This window comes from Lissotriton vulgaris, chromosome 3_1, assembly GCF_964263255.1.
Source record: "Lissotriton vulgaris chromosome 3_1, aLisVul1.2, whole genome shotgun sequence".
NCBI classification, from domain to species: Eukaryota; Metazoa; Chordata; class Amphibia; order Caudata; family Salamandridae; genus Lissotriton; species Lissotriton vulgaris.
Window position 1 is genome coordinate 362,665,860 of NC_141689.1, and position 18,878 is coordinate 362,684,737.

Genomic DNA, 18,878 nt, shown 5'->3' on the forward strand with positions numbered 1-18,878 from the left:
TTTCCAGCCTACCTGCTTTTTAACACAAGGATCACAATCTGACCAGGGTCCAAAGTCTCCGACCTGGCAGTGGACGGGACATGCTTGTTCACTGCATGCCCTCTGCTCATGTTTGCTGCAAAACTGATCACAGCCATATTGTCGGTAATAATCGTCATAGATAATTTGCCTGAAATAAAGATTGCATAAGTATGAGGACACGAATTTCACTTAATAGCAATTAAATAGTATTGCCATAGCCATCAACAAATGCAAAAAATACAGCATGCAATTGTATGAGAACGTTTTAAGTATATAAGAAAATGATAAGTAGCAACGTATCAAGTAAAGGAAAAATATATATTATAACAGAACATGTTTCAGACTTAAAGACGTTTTTTGTAGGCATTCTTGTGGTGTTAGTTACCCTTCTAAATCACTATGCCCCTGGATTCTCTCTGATATTCACAGACAGTAGAACATCTCTGTGCAGGTGCGGACACCAGAGCCCAACTTTCAATTCTCCTATCCTTTTCCAGAAGGCAATACCCACACACGCCAGAGACGCCATTTTCACGTGTTTCCCCAGTGGGTGATTTAATTGCCTTCAGCGACTTTATAAACAGAGCAGCAAGAAACGTAGTAACTGTGATGTCTTTAATGGACATTTGCTACATCAAAAATGTTTGCAACACAAAATCTTAAATAAGACAGGCAGTCTCTTAGATCTTGGTCTGATATTACCAACTATGCCCATATTCTTCACTCCCTTCCCAGTGAACTTCTAGAGAGGAAAAGGAGGAAGAAATCCAGAACAGTAGATTCTGGCCTATTTGTTGCCTGGGGCAATTTTCCAAGACTTGGAAGGTTGCAGCAAAGTAGTACTTTTATTCGATAGGCTCAATGGGGGATAGTCTCAGGAACGTGTGTTAATCATTGCAAAATTAGCTTAACGCAACTCTTCACATTGCAGTCTATTGTGGGAAAATGACGGCGTGGTAACTTATTCTAAACACGGTAGTACAATGCAATAGGCACACGATAACGTGTCAAATGACCGCATTAAAATCAACACTAAGCCGCAAATATGTGAAACACAAATGCAAAAATAGTTGCGCTGAGGCCAATCGCGATACAAAAATCAGCGATAACCAGCGACAGGCCTGCAATACCCACACCTCACGTGGGAAAATGCACCATAAAAGCTGAACAAAAACGCAGGGAAAAAAAATAAACTGCGTAGCACCATGGATGCACTCGGACCGAGTGCAGAGGCCAACGCAAACCGCACAAGCCCAACAGACCACCAGAACGGAACCTCGGGTCGGGGAAGGCCAAGGAGAAGAGGAAGAGGAAGACGGGGTTCAGTCCGCAAACCAGATCAGCGTCATGGAGGTGACAGAACACTACCAACACTCCACTGTGTCATTGGCAACACAAACGGAAATATGGTGGGCACAGTCATCAGTGCGGAGACAGTGCAAGGACTTGGGAGTCTGGGCACAGCTCGATAGAACCTAACACAACATCAACAGGGTGATCAACGACCGAGGACTGTGGGAGACGGGGGGAGATGGCACAATGGCACACATGCACAACCACAATGACCCTGGGTCATGTCCCTTATCCCCGTAGCACACTGCAGCACACATACAAACACCAAGTGGGCCCCCGTTCACCATGTGCCCAGAGGGGTCCCACCCACACATCAACAATCCCACAATCAACACATGCACATGTGCGAAAGCCTGCAAAGATGCACATTTTAGAGGCACACAGACAATGCAAGTGACACTACATGATGATTAGCATGGCTGCAGTAAAATCTTCATGACATTGTTCACGCACAATACTGAGGTGGCTGAGTGGGGACCACATCCGGAAAGGAGCAGGTCACACTCTGACACAGACTCTGCACAAACTACCCCTGACATCAACAGTACAGCTGCAGACAAACAATGCACAAGAGTACAAAAAACGTTTAAGAGGACAATTGACCCAAGTCGCCACCATCTCAGCACGGTAAAAGCACAAAAGTCAAAGGCACACCACATCAAAGGGATAAGAAAATCAAAGCTGCAAGGGCGATTCGCCCACAATGCAGCACACACACATAGCAAGAACAGCACATCCACATTGACGACAATGTGGTACAAAGTGCAACACTTACACTGCATTACAGAGGACACAACTGGGTCCGCTTGGGCGTAGAAACTGGCCAATCACATCTGACATAGCAGGAAACTGTGAGATGAAAATGTACGTGTACAACCTCACATCCATCATGTAGTCCTAATGTCCACTGTCCCATATCAAATTTTCAGCTCCTCCCAAACAGTCACAATGTACATAGTCATACAGTATGTATGTAAACATGACTAAAGCACCAACATACATGTCAACACAATGCTTGAAAGGTGAGATTCTATTAACAGCACACCAAAATCTATTTTGAATTATTTTAGTCTTTAGTGGCGTATTGCACGGATAAGAGATTGAACTATTGTCACCAGTATAGCTGGTAAAGCAACATAGGATTCACACGAAATAAGGATAAACACTGGTCCAATGTAGGATCAAAAAGAGGTCCTCTTCAAAATGTTTATTCTTCTTTATTCAAAGTTCATTAAAAACAAGTTTTTCCCAGCATACCCATCGCCAACACGTGTTCCGTCTCCCACAGAGACTTTATCAAGGCTGGAATAATTAAATAATACATATATGTTACAAACAGACCATTGACAAATATTACATAAAGGTGTTACGGATACCGGCTCTGTATTTTATTCCCATTTGTAGTATTGATTCCCATGTCTTGTCCTTTTAGATATTCCACTATCAAAACGTTGAGAGCTGTGTCCTCACTTCGTGGATGGAAATTTAAATACCTTCCTACTACCATTTATGGTGGGTTTTGGATTTCTATGCACTATAATCACTTAGTCACTCCTAGTTATGTTTCTTTACATAGGACTCCTTAAGTTAAACATGACTCATTGGTGTCTTAGGTTTCTTTCTACTAGGAGTATACAATTGTAATCAAATTATATCTCCCTATATTAGGATGTTGTATATATATGTGTACTGTTTTTTTACATGTTAGAGGTTGATATTATATATGTATTTACATGTTTATGTAAGAGCATTTTTTATGCTTATATGGTGTGTATATAATGAACTTTGTATTATTTGTATGTAATATTTTTCAATGGTCTGTTTGTAACATATATGTAATAATTCAAAATAGATTTTGGTGTGCTGTTAATAGAATCTCACCTTTCAAGCATTGTTTTTGGTTGTACAATGTTGTGCACCGATATAGCACCTTTAGGTAGTAGGTGCTTTGAGTTCCTTAAGCACCCAGTGTATATTATTTTGACCATGTTCACTTATAACGCATAATTATTCATTGAAATACATTGTTGTTTATGAATGTTGCTGACTTTTCCAGTTTTGGACATTACTACCTTCTCTTATTGATCTACATGTCAACACAATGTCTAAATGCATCTCCCCTTCACATTGCAGAGGGTCAAACAACACCTCCAGCAGAGCACACCAGACAACTCTTCAGTGATGCTGAAGAGGACCGCCACACCTTCAACACTAATGTCCTACAACAGCTCATGGACATCTCAGGCAACCCACCTCCAGGAGCAGGGCAGCCCAGCTGCATCGAGGAGACCCCACCCCCTGCACAGACCACTCAGCAGGAAGCACCCACCACCACGGCTGGCTCCCAGCACCTCACCAAAGCACACATCGCACTCCAAGGCCATGTGTTAGACTGCCAGAAGGAGGTGGCCGAACAGGTGTGGGAGGGATTCGACGGCATGGAAGCCAAACTCGATCACATACATGGGTGTCTAAGTCCCATCAGGAACCACTTACACCCCCCAACTGAGACCCACACTGAGACAGTGACACCTGCATTTGCACATTTCCAGTATTAAACCACGCCCAGATCCCGGGATAATCAATCACACCCCCATGCTGGACTTGCGAACGCCGGGCCATGCCACTCTTCTTACGTATTGATTGGGGGACTACAAAGCTACATGTCCAAGGTCTTACCCACTGCCTGCGGTGACATGTTTGCTTCCACTGTCCAGTACACCTCAAATACCAGCAATGAATGTCGACATTGATATGTCTATGGTCTGCATACTGCAGTCTGGCCAGCACATCCACGCCACACTTGGTATTGCGTACATTCTCATTCATGGGTCACTTGCCTCCTTCGCACATGCCTGGTTCCCACCTCTCCCCACTATCTGCTATTGTGTGGCTGCGGTGCCTTGACGTTAATGGCTCATTTACATGGCTAGCCCAGGATACCAAAGTAAGTTGTGCTGTCGTGTCTGGTGGGTGGGCATGTTGTCCAGCATGTTGAATGTGAGCTTGTAACATCTGCATTGCCAGAGTTGTAAGTTGCATGATTGTGGAGTTGGGGTGTGTGGTGTGTTCATTTGGTTCTTGCCAGCTAGCAAAGCATTTCCGTAGGTGCCTTCCTGGAAGCGCCGGTTGACGATGGACTGTCAGTAGATCTAGGAATCATGCACACAGCCTGGGTAGGTGGCAACGACATTAGTGAAGAGTCCATGGATGTTCACTATTGCCTGTATATTGATGGAATGCATGTGCTTTCAGTTGCGGTAATTGTGTGCAGTGTCAGCAGGGGGCACAAGTAGGACATGTGTGCAGTCAATTGTCCCAACACGTGTGGGAAGCCAGCTATGGCATAGAAGCCTTGCTTGGTATCCAGCTGTTCCTGCCCAGTGTGGGGGAAGTGAAGGTGGTGGGGTACCAAGCTGATGATGGCATCCAAGACAGTTGTGAAAAACATTGATGGGGTGGCTGTGAGACTCCTCTAACTCAGGCTGTTGTTGGTTGGAAGGGATCAGAGGTCAACAGGTGCAACACAGCCAGCAGCTTAGTCTGAGGTGGGATGTTGGTTGCCGGCTGTGTTGGTGCCGTCAGCCTGTGGGCTATGATGTTCCGGATGTGGGGGATGGTTGTCCTTTTGAGCCTGTAGTTGCAATGACATCCTCTGGTGTTAGGTCTGTGAGGCTGGTGTGTTTTCTGAAGGTCCACTGTCTTTGTCTGCGCTGCCTATGTGGTAGCTCGGGGGGGTGAGGGAGTTCCGGGGGGGCAGCCGCGGGTATGGTGGTGGTGGGTGTTGTGGCCCTCTTGGGTGTCTGAGATGCATGTCCGTTGGCTCCATGGCATCTTTTGTTCTTCTGGTGTGTCTCTGAGCTGGGCTCCCTTCTGTAGTGCACTTTGTCGTCCGGCTTTACACCAGGTCAGTGCAGGTGTTAAATTTCTGCTGCTAACGTGCCTTATCGCCTGTTTTGTGTTCTTATCGCCAACCTTGCTGGTCATTGAGAATGTTGCGGAGTGGTGTGTTCGCTGTTTTGTGCACGGGAACACCTACTCTGCTTCTCATTAGCGATAGTTGCCGGGGTCATCTTTAGCAATGTTTTTTGCGGCTGCTATCGTAGGTAAACTGGTGATATGGGCTGTTAGCACCGGCATGTGAATCGGGCGAAATGTTTATCGCCAATTTGGCTGCGATAAAGTGCCGATAACTCGGCAATAAGTCCTTGAGAATATGCCCCAATCTCTTCAGCGCCACGGGAAAAGGAAGAAGAATGTATGCAATGGGCAGAATGGTTTGCCATGTCAGCCACAACCATATGAGCAGCCAGCCCATCAGGGATGCTACAATGGATGATACAACAGTTTGTGGGGTTCCAACACATCAATCCAGGATGAGATTAAAAAACAAAGAATTCTCAGGGAAGTGGTCATTAGTTGAGGTCAGTTCATCAGTGCAGTGAAGGGCACAGCTCACATTACAGCCCGCCACTCCTGTTGGGGTCTTTCAGTGAAAAGGGCTCTATGTCGTTAATTGTCAGTTTAATTTATTTTAGTGCAATAGATGTCCATGTAGCTCCCTGTTACTGGCTGTTTTCTATTTGACCTGCCCATGGAGGAGGAAATGCAAAGGATGAAAGCCGAAGTGGAAATTTTAAAAGCAGTGAATTTAGAGACAAGGAAGGAATTTCCTATTAGAAGAGATAACAATGGCAGCACTCTCAGGACCATCAGAAAAAACACATTTTCTACACCATTATTATCCCAGGAGTAGAGGAAACCAACAGGGATTTGCAGTCGATAATACCTTTCTGATCCTAAGCCAGGGGTCACATGGTCGATGACAGTAGTACCAAAGGGCAAGCTTACAACACCTCTTATAACACCTAATTGAAGTTCATGCCTTGCCCTGACAGACCCCAGAGCTGCACTTTCTTTTTTGGCCAGGACCATGGAACTCTACTCACCCCGACCTGACTTCTGTTGACTCAGGCACTGGTGGCAGCACCATAATGTCAACCTACTTTGTAACCACCTAATATCTCCTGAACAATATACTTTTGTAGAAAGGCCTGCATTGATAATAAATGGGCAAGAACACTGGGAAAGAGAGAGTGATGGAAATGAACCTGTGGGTCTCTGCAGGGCTTTTATATAGTTTCCTTCAGGTCAAGAATAAAAATCCCAGTTGTTCATTTCATACATTCTCTCTTATTTCGTTTTTCGTATATGATATGTTCTGTTGGTTTGCCAGGTAGGTCGCTCCCCCCTGCTGCAGCTCCACCTGCGTTCCTGCTGTCACCACCGAAATTGAGGCCCTCCTCCACCCGCAGGCTACCACCTGCTCCTCATCCCTGGTGGCCAGTGGTGGCCTTACTTTTGTATGTTTCTCTGAGTGCCTTTGTTGCCCCATTGCCGTTTTCTTCTGCTCTGTGTGCGCTTTTGTCCCTTCTGTGCCCCGCTGCCCATTTTTGCCGTCTGTTCCTCATGCTCTTGTGTTCCCTTTTGTTCCTTCTGTGCCTCCCTGCCCATTTTGGCTTCTGTTCCCCATAATCTTGTGTGTCCTTTTGGTCCTTCTGTGCCCCGCTGCCCATTTTGCCTTCTGTACCTCTTGCCCCCTGTTGCGCCTGCTTGCTCCCCTTGTCGCTGCATCCCCCGTGGCCTGCCCCCCCTCCATGCCCATTGGCTGCCCCCTGCCATCTGCCTCCCGCCTCCCAGCTGCTCCTCCCTCTCACCTCCCCTTAAATGGCGGCCGCTGTGCGGTGAGGAGAGCGACCCTTGACATTGCCATGTTGGTTGCTCCCCCCCCGCTGCAGCTCCACCTGCGTTCCTGCTGTCACCGCCGAAGTCGAGGCCCTCCTCCACCTGCAGGCTACCACCTGCGCCTCATCCCTGGTGGTCAGTGGTGGCCTTAGGTTTGTATGTTTCTCTGAGTGCCCTTGTAGCCCCATTGCTGTTTTCTTCTGCTCTGTGTGCCCTTTTGTCCCCCGCACAAGCCATGAAGACCGGCCCCGATACGGCGCCAGCACCCTCATCGCTCTCAACCCAGGACAGATCCTCACCTGCTGCAGGGCGACCCAAAGCGCACCCACGGTCCCTTCGCCTGCCGGAACTGCAGCTTCTCCTGCATCAAAGACACCGAGACACCCGCCACGACAGAACACAACCAGCTCTGAAGCATCCTGATCAACACCCGCTCCGCACGTAAACATGCAGTGGAGCTCTGGGACCTACTCAACACCGCATCACGAGACGTCGCCTTCCTGACCGAGACCTGGATGGATACAAGATCGCCCGCAGAGACCGCACCAATGGATTCGGAGGAGGAATCACCATCACCCACAAGAATCATCAGGGTTTCAAAAAACACCGACGGCACTCTCAGCACCGCCGAACACATGCACTTCCAGATCCACATAGACCCCAAGACCACCCTAAGAGGCACCCTGGTCTAGAGACCACCCAGACCCCGACAAAATTCTGCGACGCCATCGCCGACTTCATCGGCACGCAGGCACTCACCTCCACCGACTACATCCTCCTCGGAGACCTGAACTTCCATCTGGAGAAGAACAACAGCAACTCCTCCACCCTGATAGACAACCTCGCCAACTTCGGACTAGAACAGTTTGTCACAATGCCGACCCACATCGCCGGACACACGCTTGACGTCTACTTCTCCTCAAGCCCCCACGTCTCCTTCAGCCACGTCTCCGAACCCACCTGGACCGATCACCACTGCATCCGCTTCACCTTCCGGAAACCAGTCGCACATAACCTCACCCTTCAGATCCCCCGTCGCTGCTGGGGCAAAATCACCGAAGTACAACTACAGTCAAACCTCGCACTCAACCCATCGATCAACCCCTCCAACCCTGACGATGGTGTGCGCACCCTCAGACGATGGATGGACGACTGCGCCAACATCTTAGCCCCGCTGAAAAATCCAACCCTCAGAAACACCAGCAAGAGAGCTAACTGGCTCACCCCGGAACTCCTAGCGTCAAAGCGCACCTGCTAGACAGGAGAACATATAGCACAGCGAGAAGTCACTGGGCAGCCGCGCAGCCCACAAAGATGCCACCCGCAACCACCACCTCATCAGGACCACCAAGAGGACCTCCTTCAAAGACCGCCTCGACAACAACGCACACAACAGCAAGGAGCTCTTCAACGTTGTGAAGGAACTCTCCACCCCCAGCTCCAACGGCAACAACATCCCGCCCTGAGCGACTCCCTCGCCACCTTCTTTCACCGTAAGATCGCCGACATCCACGACAGCTTCAACCCCTGGAGGACCCTAACAGGCCCAAACACTCTGGACCCACCGCACCCCATCGACCATGACCCCCTGACAACTTGGGCCAACGTGAGCATTGAAGACACAATCAAGACCATGTGGCACAATCCACTCCAGCTCGCCGTCTGACCCATATCCACTCCACATCTTCAACAAAGCCGGCAGCTCCATCGCACCCCACCTGCGTGACATCATCAACCTCTCTTCGAGAACGCGACCTTCCCTGAGAGCTGGAAACACGCCGAGATCAACGCCCCACTGAAGAAACTCAAGGCGGACCCGAGCAAACTCAAAAACCTCCGGCCCATCTCCCTGCTTCCGTTACCAGCTAAGGTCATCGAGAATATAGTCAACATCCAGCTCACCCGCTACCTTGAAGACAACTTTGAAACCCTAAGGAGATAGGTCTATGAGAACATGGTTTAGGCTAGACCCTTTTTGTATGTGCAACAAACTGCTGCTTACACCACACTTGCTTTAAGAAAAAACAATTTCATCTAGGTTAGAAAAATGTTAATTACATCCCAAACTGGCATCATTATTCAGTGCCATTTGTTTAATGCTTTTTTCTTTAAAGTTCTACGACACATAGATTAGCAGTAAAAGAACAAGCTGTACATCAGAATATTTACACTACTGTACATAGTTTTTACACACATAGAAACAAACAATGTCAAATTAATATGCCAACATCAAACATACTACAAAAAATTATTACATTGCAAAAAAACACTATCACATACATATAACATCAATGAATGGGGAAAAAATCAAAAGAATGGGGAATATCGTCAAATAAATGACTCCAAATCAACAATATCTGGACTATGAAGTCCTAGTGTTCTCTTCAAATAGCGTTATATTCCACTACATCTGCCGACACGTTTTGAGGCCAGGACTAACGTCCCTGGACTCTCATCAGGGTTTTTTTCTTTGTGTCTGTGAGATGCAAAGAAAAAACGTTTTATTTACATGATTTTGTTGTATTCCTCCATACTACAGGTGCATTCGACTACCATTTAAAAAGGGAAGAAATCGCTACATACAAAGCTTTTTTATGTAAAGGGGTAAAGCTTGTAAATCTTATTATAAATTTTGGGGGCGCCGTTGGGACGGTTCGTTTTGTGTGACCAGGCAATCTAATCTGAAAAAGCAGGGTTGAATTGGTTAGTGCCAACCCAAATTTCGGTTTACTGTCTGAAAAATCGAGCGTGGCCGCTACGGGTGCCCAAATATGCCTTAATCGGCTGGCTGTCATATATTATGTCTGCTTATTTTCAATTTAAGAAATCGAATTAAGATTTTAAAAGCAATATGCAACTACAAACCATTGTTGTGGCTCGTAGAGCAAGTGTGTTGTGCTATGAGTGTGGTTTCAATCAAACGGTCACCTCGATTCTGGTGCAATATTTATGAAACTGAATACCCAGAAACATGAGGCATGTCACTGTCATTGTTCGATTACATCACACCCAGGCGCCCCTTGGGGGTTTTATGGAATTTTAAGAACGGGGACCACTGACCAAGCCTGGCACGTCGAGCCTGACAACCAAGTCACTCCAGGAACTGATCAGGGTTCACAAGCGCACAATCTCGGAAAGATTATTGAGTCCGGTTTGTGCGCTATTAAATTTTAAAATTAAATATTCCTCCTTTTGAAGCAAAATGCGTTCAACATCGTTGCATCGATTTGTGTAATTAACTGTAAATAGGACGGACCACTTGAAGTCGTGCTCGTCGTGTCCTTTCTCCAAAAAGTGCTCCACCATGGGAGCTGCAGTCACTTTCTTTTTGATGCGGGACCGGTGCTGGCTGATTCTGTGATTAACATGCTGGCAGGTTTAGCCAACATAAATCTTCATGCATGGGCACATTTTTGGTCCTGCAATTGGAAAACTCTGTGTGTGACCATTTCACTCCTGAATGGACAAATTCCTTGCCCTCAAGGGTTTTTGGGCAAGCAACACAATTACCACACTTATGGTGCCCTATGCTCTGATTCTTTTTGTAGGCGAAGAATTGGCACCTTTTGGAGGGCCTTGACTGCCCCTTTCCCAAACCAATCTTCGCCTACAAAAAGAATCAGAGCATAGGGCAACAATTGATTAGGGCTGATATTGCAGTACGAAAGCCAAAAAGTGACTTGCCGTCACAATGGAATCTGAAACCTATTGAGGGCCACCACAAGTGTGGTAATTGTGTTGCTTGCCCAAATACCCTAGAGGGCAAGGATTTTGTCCAATTGCAGGAGCAAAAATGTGGTCTATGCAATATTGTGCCCATGCACGACGAGCACGACTTCAAGTGGTCCGTCCTATTTACAGTTAATTCCACAAATCGATGCCACAATGTCGAACGCATTTTGCTTCAAAAGGAGGCATATTTAATTTTAAAATTTAATAGTGCACAAACCGGACTCAATAATCTTTCCGAGATAGCGCGCTTGTGAACCCTGATCAGTTCCTGGAGTGACTTGGTTGTCAGGCTCGACGTGCCAGGCTTGGCCCGTGGGCCCCGTTCCTAAAATTCCGTAAAAGCCCCAAGGGGCGCCTGGGTGTGATGTAATCGAACAATGACAGTGACATGCCTCACGTTTCTGGGTATTCAGTTTCAGAAATATTGCACCATCCAATAAAGAATCGAGGTGACCGTTTGATTGAAACCACACTCATAGCACAACACACTTGCTCTCCAAGCCACAACAATGGTTTGTAGTTGCATATTGCTTTTAAAATCTTAATTCGATTTCTTAAATTGAAAATAAGCAGACATAATATATGACAACCAGCCGATTAAGACATATTTGGGCACCCGTAGCAATTGTCGTTTTGCCCGGCGATCCCAAGACTTCAAGTTCCACAATGCACTAGGTTCGCCTTTACATAAAACTAGCCTGGAGGCCAGCCGGCCATTTTGAATGAGACCGCGGCGGACCTAGATGCGGAGGAGGCGCGACTAGAGAAGGCAACGCCGTTAGTCAAAAAGGGCTCTGACCGTCATGCCATAATCTGTCAGAGACCGCTTTCATAAAAGTGTTTCTTTATTTAACAGGAACCCTAGCGCCCATGGAGCATTAAGCCAGGAAAAACGAAGACAGGGGCAAGGTAGGCGTTGGTTGTCCTAAAGCATATTGACTACGCTACTACAATGAGTGAGATGGCCCCCATCAATGTTTGCAATACGTTTCCTTTAGGAATACCACAGATGGAAACATCCTATCAGCCACCACGCCCATAGGCGGCAGGATTAAACGACGAGCAAGGTAGGCTAAAGCAGCCACTCTCGATTTTTCAGACAGTAAACCGAAATTTGGGTTGGCACTAACCAATTCAACCATGCTTTTTCAGATTAGATTGCCTGGTCAAACAAAACGAACCATCCCCACGGCGCCCCGGAAATTTATAATAAGATTTACAAGCCTTCCCCTTTACACAAAAAAGCTTGGTATGTAGCGAGTTCTTCCATTTTTAAATGGTAGTCGAATGCACCTGTAGTATGGAGGAATACAACAAAATCATGTAAATAAAACGTTTTTTCTTTGCATCTCACAGACACAAAGAAAAAAGCCCTGATGAGAGTCCAGGGACGTTAGTCCTGGCCTCGAAAGGCGTCGGCAGATGTGGTGGAATATAACGCTATTTGAAAAGAACACTAGGACTTCATAGTCCAGATATTGTTGATTTGGAGTCATTTATTTGGCGATATTCCCCATTCTTTAGATTTTTTCCCCATTCATTGATATTATATGTTTGTGATAGTGTTTTTTTGCAATGTAATAATTCTTTGTAGTATGTTTGATGTTAGCATATTAATTTGACATTGTTTGTTTCTATGTGTGTAAAAACTATGTACAATAGTGTAAATATTCTGATGTACAGCTTGTTCTTTTACTGCTAATTTTTGTGTCGTAGAACTTTAAAGAAAAAAGCATAAAATAAATGGCACTGAATAATGATGCCTGGTTGGGATGTAATAAACATTTTTCTAACCTAGATGAAATTGTTTTTGCTTAAAGCAAGTGTGGTCTAGGCAACAGTTTGTTGCACCTTGAAGACAACAGCATCCTGTATCCCTCCCAGTCAGGATTTGGCAGCAACCACATCACCGAGACCGCCCTCATCGCCGCCACAGATGACATCAGGATCCTACTGGACAACGGCAAGACGGCGGCCCTCATCATTCTGGATCTCTCTGCCTCCTTCGACACCGTCTGCCACCGCATACTACACACCCGACTCCACAATGCAGGGATCCAAGAGAAGGCTCTGGACTGGACCTCCTCCTTTCTCTCCAGTAGAACCCAGAGATTCCGCCTCCCCGTTCCGATCCGAAGCCTCCGAGATCATCTGCGGCGTCTCACAGGGATTCTCCCTCAGCCCGACGCTCTTCAATGTCTACATGGCGCCTCTCGCATGCATCACCTGACATCACGACCTCAACATAATCTCCTACACCGACGACACGCAACTGATCCTCTCCATCACCAAGGACCCCCTCACCGCCAAATCCAACCTCCACCAGTGAATGAAGGCCGTCGCCATCTGGATGAAGGATAGCTGCCTTAAGCTGAACACAGCCAAGAAGGAGATCCTCATCCTCGGGCCCAACCCCTCAGCATGGGACTACTCCTGGTGGCCCGCATCGCTGGGGTCACCCACCACCTACCAACCATGCACGCAACCTGGGAGTCATCCTCGACTTGAAACTCACCATGACCAAACAAGTCAACGCTGTCTCCTCCACCTACTACATCACCCTCCTTATGCTCCGCAAGATCTACAGATGGATCCCGCCAGACACAAGGAAAACAGTCCCCCAGGCCCTAGTCAGCAGCAGACTCGACTACGGAAACGCCCTCTATGCCGGAGCCCTGACCAAGCTCATCAACAGACTGCAAAGAATCCAGAATGCCTCTGCACACCTGATCCTCGAAGTCCCTCCCAGCGACCACATCACCCCCCCACCTGAGGGACCTGCACTGGCTCCCCGTCAACAAAAAAAATCTCCTTCAAGCTCCTGATCCACGCACACAAGGCACTCCACAAGACCGGCCCAGCCTATCTCAACAGTCGACTCTCCTTCTACGTACCCAATAGGAAACTCTGCTCCGCAGAACTCTCCCTGGCTACCGTTCCACGCATCCGTAGTACCACAGCCGGAGGCAGATCTTTCTCCCATCATGCCGCCAAGACCTGGAACACTCTCCCCCTCAACCTACGACAAACCAAAGACCTTCCAACCTTCAGGAGAGGACTCAAGACCTTGGCTGTTCGACCAGTAGCAACAGCACCCCCCCTCTTCCCACCCTCAGCGCCTTGAAACCCTTGCGGGTAAGTAGTGCGCTTTACACATTTTTTGATTGATTGATTGATCCTACAGCATGTTGTAATTGTAATTGTATTCATATAGCGCTTATTTACCCCTGATGAGGCATTAAAGCGCTTATCGGCGAGTACTACGCTACCCCTGTACCCCAAAAAGATTAGTGTTGGGTTAGTATAGGAAAAAATATGTAACTTTGAGCAGTGGACATGTGAGTCTGTTAGTTGGATTTGATAGGATAATGGAGGGATAGAAGAGAGAAGAGTCTAGAAGTTTTTTTTAGATATTATAGGAGAAAGATCCCTGACGAGGTGTCAAAGTGCTTTTTGGTGAGTAGTACTCTGCTCCAGAACCCAAAGAGGATTAGTGGTGGGTTGGTATAGGGAAATATGTTTTAATGTGAGCGGCGGACATGCGAGGCTGTTACTTGTATTGAATAGGATAATGGGGGGATAGAAGAGGGATCAGTCTAGACATTGTTATTTGAAAGATCATAGAACTAAGATGAGGCTTGGAATGAGTAAAAGTAGAGATGGAGGAGGGACAAGTCGCTAGAAAGGGATCAGAGAAATTATAGTAGTAAAACGAGGTTTGGGATACATGAGGGATGAATTTAAAAAAGTAAAATAACGTTTTGGGTGAGCAAAGGAGGGATGGGGAAGAGTTTAGAAAGGTTTATTTTGGAGATCATAGTAGGAGAATGAGGTATGGAATGAGTCAGAGAGTGGAGGTAGGAGATATATTGAGAGAGGTATAGGGTGAGACAGTAGTGTATTGGAGAGAGTTAAGTTTTTTTCTAAAGTAGGAGCACAGTAATACATTTAGAGATACGTAACTACATACAAAGGGTGTACATCTATACTTATTTTTTGTTCTTCTTCTACAGTAGGATTCAAGTAATAAATATATAGATACCTAACTACTTAGAAAGGGGTGTACATGCACACGGAAGATACCATGTTTAGATTTAGATTTGTATTGTAAAAACTCAGACTTTCAAGTGTAGCTGTACTTGACTTAAATCTTTTTTTAATGTTATCCTTTCCTCAATATTTTAATATTGAAGCGTTTGTTGGTAAAATAGTTATTTTAATATTTACATATTGTGATGGTTTCATTAAAATAGGGACCCATAAGCATCTAATTGAACAACTTATAGGAAAAGTATGCAGTGACTTATAAAACTGTTAAGCATAGAATAATATATACATTTCCCTATAAATATTGGACAAACTCATTCTTTCAAGTGTTGCTGTACTTGGAGCTATTTTTTAAGTCTATTTTTTAAATGTATATATCCAAAAAACTTGAACTCCCCCAGCCTCCAGGCGGCGAAGAAGGAGACACAGACCCCGCAGTCTCAGGCAAGATGTTTATTTATTTAAAATCTTGCACCCACACTCAACGCGTTTCGGGCTTCAGGAGCCCTTGTTCACATGAGGAATCACAGATCTCCATATTGTTTTTAAAGTGTTTGCTTAGTGCCCACTCACCTCCAAAACTCCGTGTCACATGATTGACAATATAGAAGACAGACTCTAGTTACAGCTGCTCAAACATAATGCTTTACATTGTGCATTATTGTTGCTCAAAGTTATTAAGCCAGACAAACCTGTAAATCAATTTTAACTTCCTGTCGAAATACATTGATATAACATCACAAATCTGCTGTATTTAAATACAATGTTATTTCTGTTAAAACAATTTTCTTTTTAAGGTTTGTGGTCCTGCAAATAGCGGGATAAATCCCAATAAATAATTTAAAACACATGGAAAGCAAAGGCAAATGATAGTAATCATCTTCATAAAAATAATTTCTGGATGAATGCAATAGGATATCGGAGTAAAGTGCATAATTGTCTAGCAGCAAAAACCTTGATGTGCAAAATGGTGCAAAAGTGTAAAGTGCAAAAGAGTATATTTCTAAAAACAGTCCTTAGTATAATTTCTATGCAAATTTCACATATATTAATAATAGTAAAATCAATTTCTAGAAAATACCATTAAAAAGCATATAAATATGGGGGCGTGGCTTCGAGGGCGAAGATGGCGGACGCGGCTCTGTAGAGCTCCTGCCGGCCCGATCCTTATCCGCTAATTTATCCTTGCCCTACACCCTCTTCCCCCATCTCTACTAGTGCAGGAGTTTGCTGGAGTCCGGTGGATCCTGGTGGTGTGGTTGTTGGAGCCCCAGAACCCCGCTGGCGCGACCATCGGGGGCCGTCCATTCTGGGCCTACCTGCCGCGTGATGAGCCAGGGCCTCGATTTTCATCCTGCCCGCCGGGAGGCCCTGACGCCGGCTGGGAGTCATCCATCTTGGTCCGCATCGCCGGAGCGGAGTCACTGGAGCCGAGAGACTGGGGGCTCGTGACCATACCCAGCGGAGTTGGGTCCCGACGTGTTGGTGGTGTGGACCAGCAGTGTATCCTGATCGGCCTGCCCAGACGCTCTCGTGGGGCAGCGGCGCTCCCTGGGGCGGACGATCTGGTGGCGCCAATCCGGCGATCCAGCCTTGGGCCCTTGCCTGGTGGTCCCTGCGCCTTGGTGGAGTGTGCCCCCCCCCTTGGGTCTGGCCTATCTCTTGACGAACCGGGGCGAGCTGAACCCGAGGGACGGCGGTGCCGTGGACGTCTCATCTGCTACCTGCTCCCGTGGGGTGACCCATAGCGGGTGTCTATCACTGGCCTACCCCGCCGGCGGCCATGACGAGAGGCAAAGGCGGTCTGAATACAGCCACTACGGGACCCATCGACAAGTTCACCGGCCCCGGGAATGGTGCCGGGGCTGCCGGAGGGGGTCAGGCGGCGGGCCCGGACAATGCAGCGCTGTTAACGGCCATCACGCAATCCCGTGATATGTTGGATGCGAAGATCGGCGCGGTGGGCGCCAACGTGATGCTGCTGCGCCAGGACCTCCACAACGCAGTTGCTCGCATCACGGAGGCCGAAACCAGGGTCACGACGGTGGAAGGCGATGTCGATGCCCTGAAGAAGAGAGTGGCCGACCTGGAGCAGACGCAGCGGGGCCTGGCGCTCCGTGTGGAGGATGCCGAGGGGCGGGCACGGCGGAACAATCTGCGCTTTGTGGGCTTTCCGGAGGGATGCGAGAAGGGGCCTATGGATGTGTTCCTTTCCCGGTGGCTGGAGAGCTGGTTACCCCCGGACACCCTGTCATGCTGTTTTGTGGTCGAACGCGCCCACCGCGCCCTGACACAGAAGCCACCGGCTGGGGAGCGGCCTCGCCCGATCATTGCTCGGATCCTGAATTACCACGACAGGGATGCCATCCTCCGGGAGGCGAGACTCAAGGACACCCTGCTGTTTGATAATTGCAAAATCATGATCTTTCCAGACTATACCAAGTTGGTGCAACAGCAGCGGCATTCCTTTCTGGCGGCCAAGGCCAAGCTCCGGGGCCTGAAACTTCAATACTCATTGCTATACCCGGCCCGCCTCCGTGTCATCTACAATTCGAGGACCCACTTCTTTGATTCTCCGGAGGCTGTCTTTGCCTGGACGGACGAGGCGGTCCGGCTTCGGCCACACGTCCAGCCGGGGCTACACTCCGGCTCCCACCGCAGTTCCTCTCAGGAGCGGAGCGATCAACAGGCCAAAGGGAAGCGGCACCGCAAGTCCCGTTCGAGGCGGAGGTCCCTATCTAGGGACCCCCTTTTGGGGGACACACAGCCGGAGACAGATCACTCTGGCGGGGGGTCGTGACGTCTGTTCACCGGCCCTTGACTCTTGCATCTCTATTGTGGCCGCCTGCTGCGGCGGCAACCTGCTGCACGACGGTTCGGACCTCATCTGGTGCAGTATTACCTGACTCCTATGTGCCTAGCTGGGACTCCTGTGTACAAATGCACTATATTTTGCAATGTTATTGATTGTGCTTATTGATGGGGGGGGGGGACGGGCATGTTTTGAGGGCTGCTTCCTCCTGTTGGGGTTGGGGGAGGTTTTTGGGTGTGTGCTTGGTTGGTGCTAAGGGGTTGTGTGGGATCCATTGGCATGCCTGACTTTGGGCGCTCTGTTTTGTGCCTGACGTACCGTATGCCGCAACAGATACTTCATTGTTTCTTGAGGTATTGGGGTGGGGGTGGGGGGTTTGGGGCTGTTTGGTGGCGAGTTGGGGGGGTTGGCGTTGTGGGGGGTGTGGGTATTGGGGTACTGTTCTCTGGGGTGCACGTGATCTTTCTGACCTATGCTACTTTGGGGTGTGGGGCCTGGGCCGGGGGCCGGGGATTGTGGGGCTGGGTGAGTCGTGACGATGGTTGATGTCCCTCGTTTGGCGCCTTCTGGCACCTCCATGCATGTTCTTAGCTGGAATGTCCGGGGTCTCTTGGACAAGATTAAACGGGGGGCGGTACTTCGCTGGGCCAAGAGGGATCTAGCAGATGTGCTCATGCTCCAGGAAACGCACATGCTGGGCATGAAGGCCCTGAGTCTCCAGCGCTTTGGCTTCCACCAGGTGTTCCATGCTGGGTTTGCCAGGGGTTCCAGGGGGGTAGCCATTCTTATTCATAGGCGGTTGGCATACACTCACGAGCGTCAGTGGCTCACCCTCAGGGGCGTTTTGTGTTTGTCCAAGGGAAGGTTGGTGCGGAACCTGTGGTGTTTGGATGTGTCTATGCTCCCCCCCCCCCTGCAATGGGCCTTGGCTGAGCGGTTATTTGCCTTGTGGACTGAACTTCCCGACTCCTTGGCGGTGATTGGTGGCGACTGGAACGATGTTGTGGATGTGGCTGTGGATCGGCAGCGGAGGCCTGGGGTGGCGCCTGTTCCCTCCCCTGCGCGGTTGGGGGCTATGATGGATGTGCTAGGATGGGCAGATGTCTGGAGGCATTTACATGCGGAGCGTCGCGAGTACACCTACGTCTCGGCGGTCCATGGCTCCCTT

The 18,878-nt window shown here is 48.1% G+C and overlaps 1 protein-coding gene across 1 annotated transcript in view; it reads right to left on the reverse strand.

Moving 5' to 3' along the window:
• LOC147726456 (complement component C6-like) overlaps window positions 1–18,878 on the reverse strand; it is a 563,575-nt gene that overhangs the window by 471,598 nt on the left and 73,099 nt on the right. Inside the window, exon 3 of the mRNA XM_086960580.1 lies at window positions 13–169. Within this exon, the coding sequence (XP_086816706.1) occupies window positions 13–169 (157 nt within the window). The remainder of the gene's footprint in view (window positions 1–12; window positions 170–18,878) is intronic.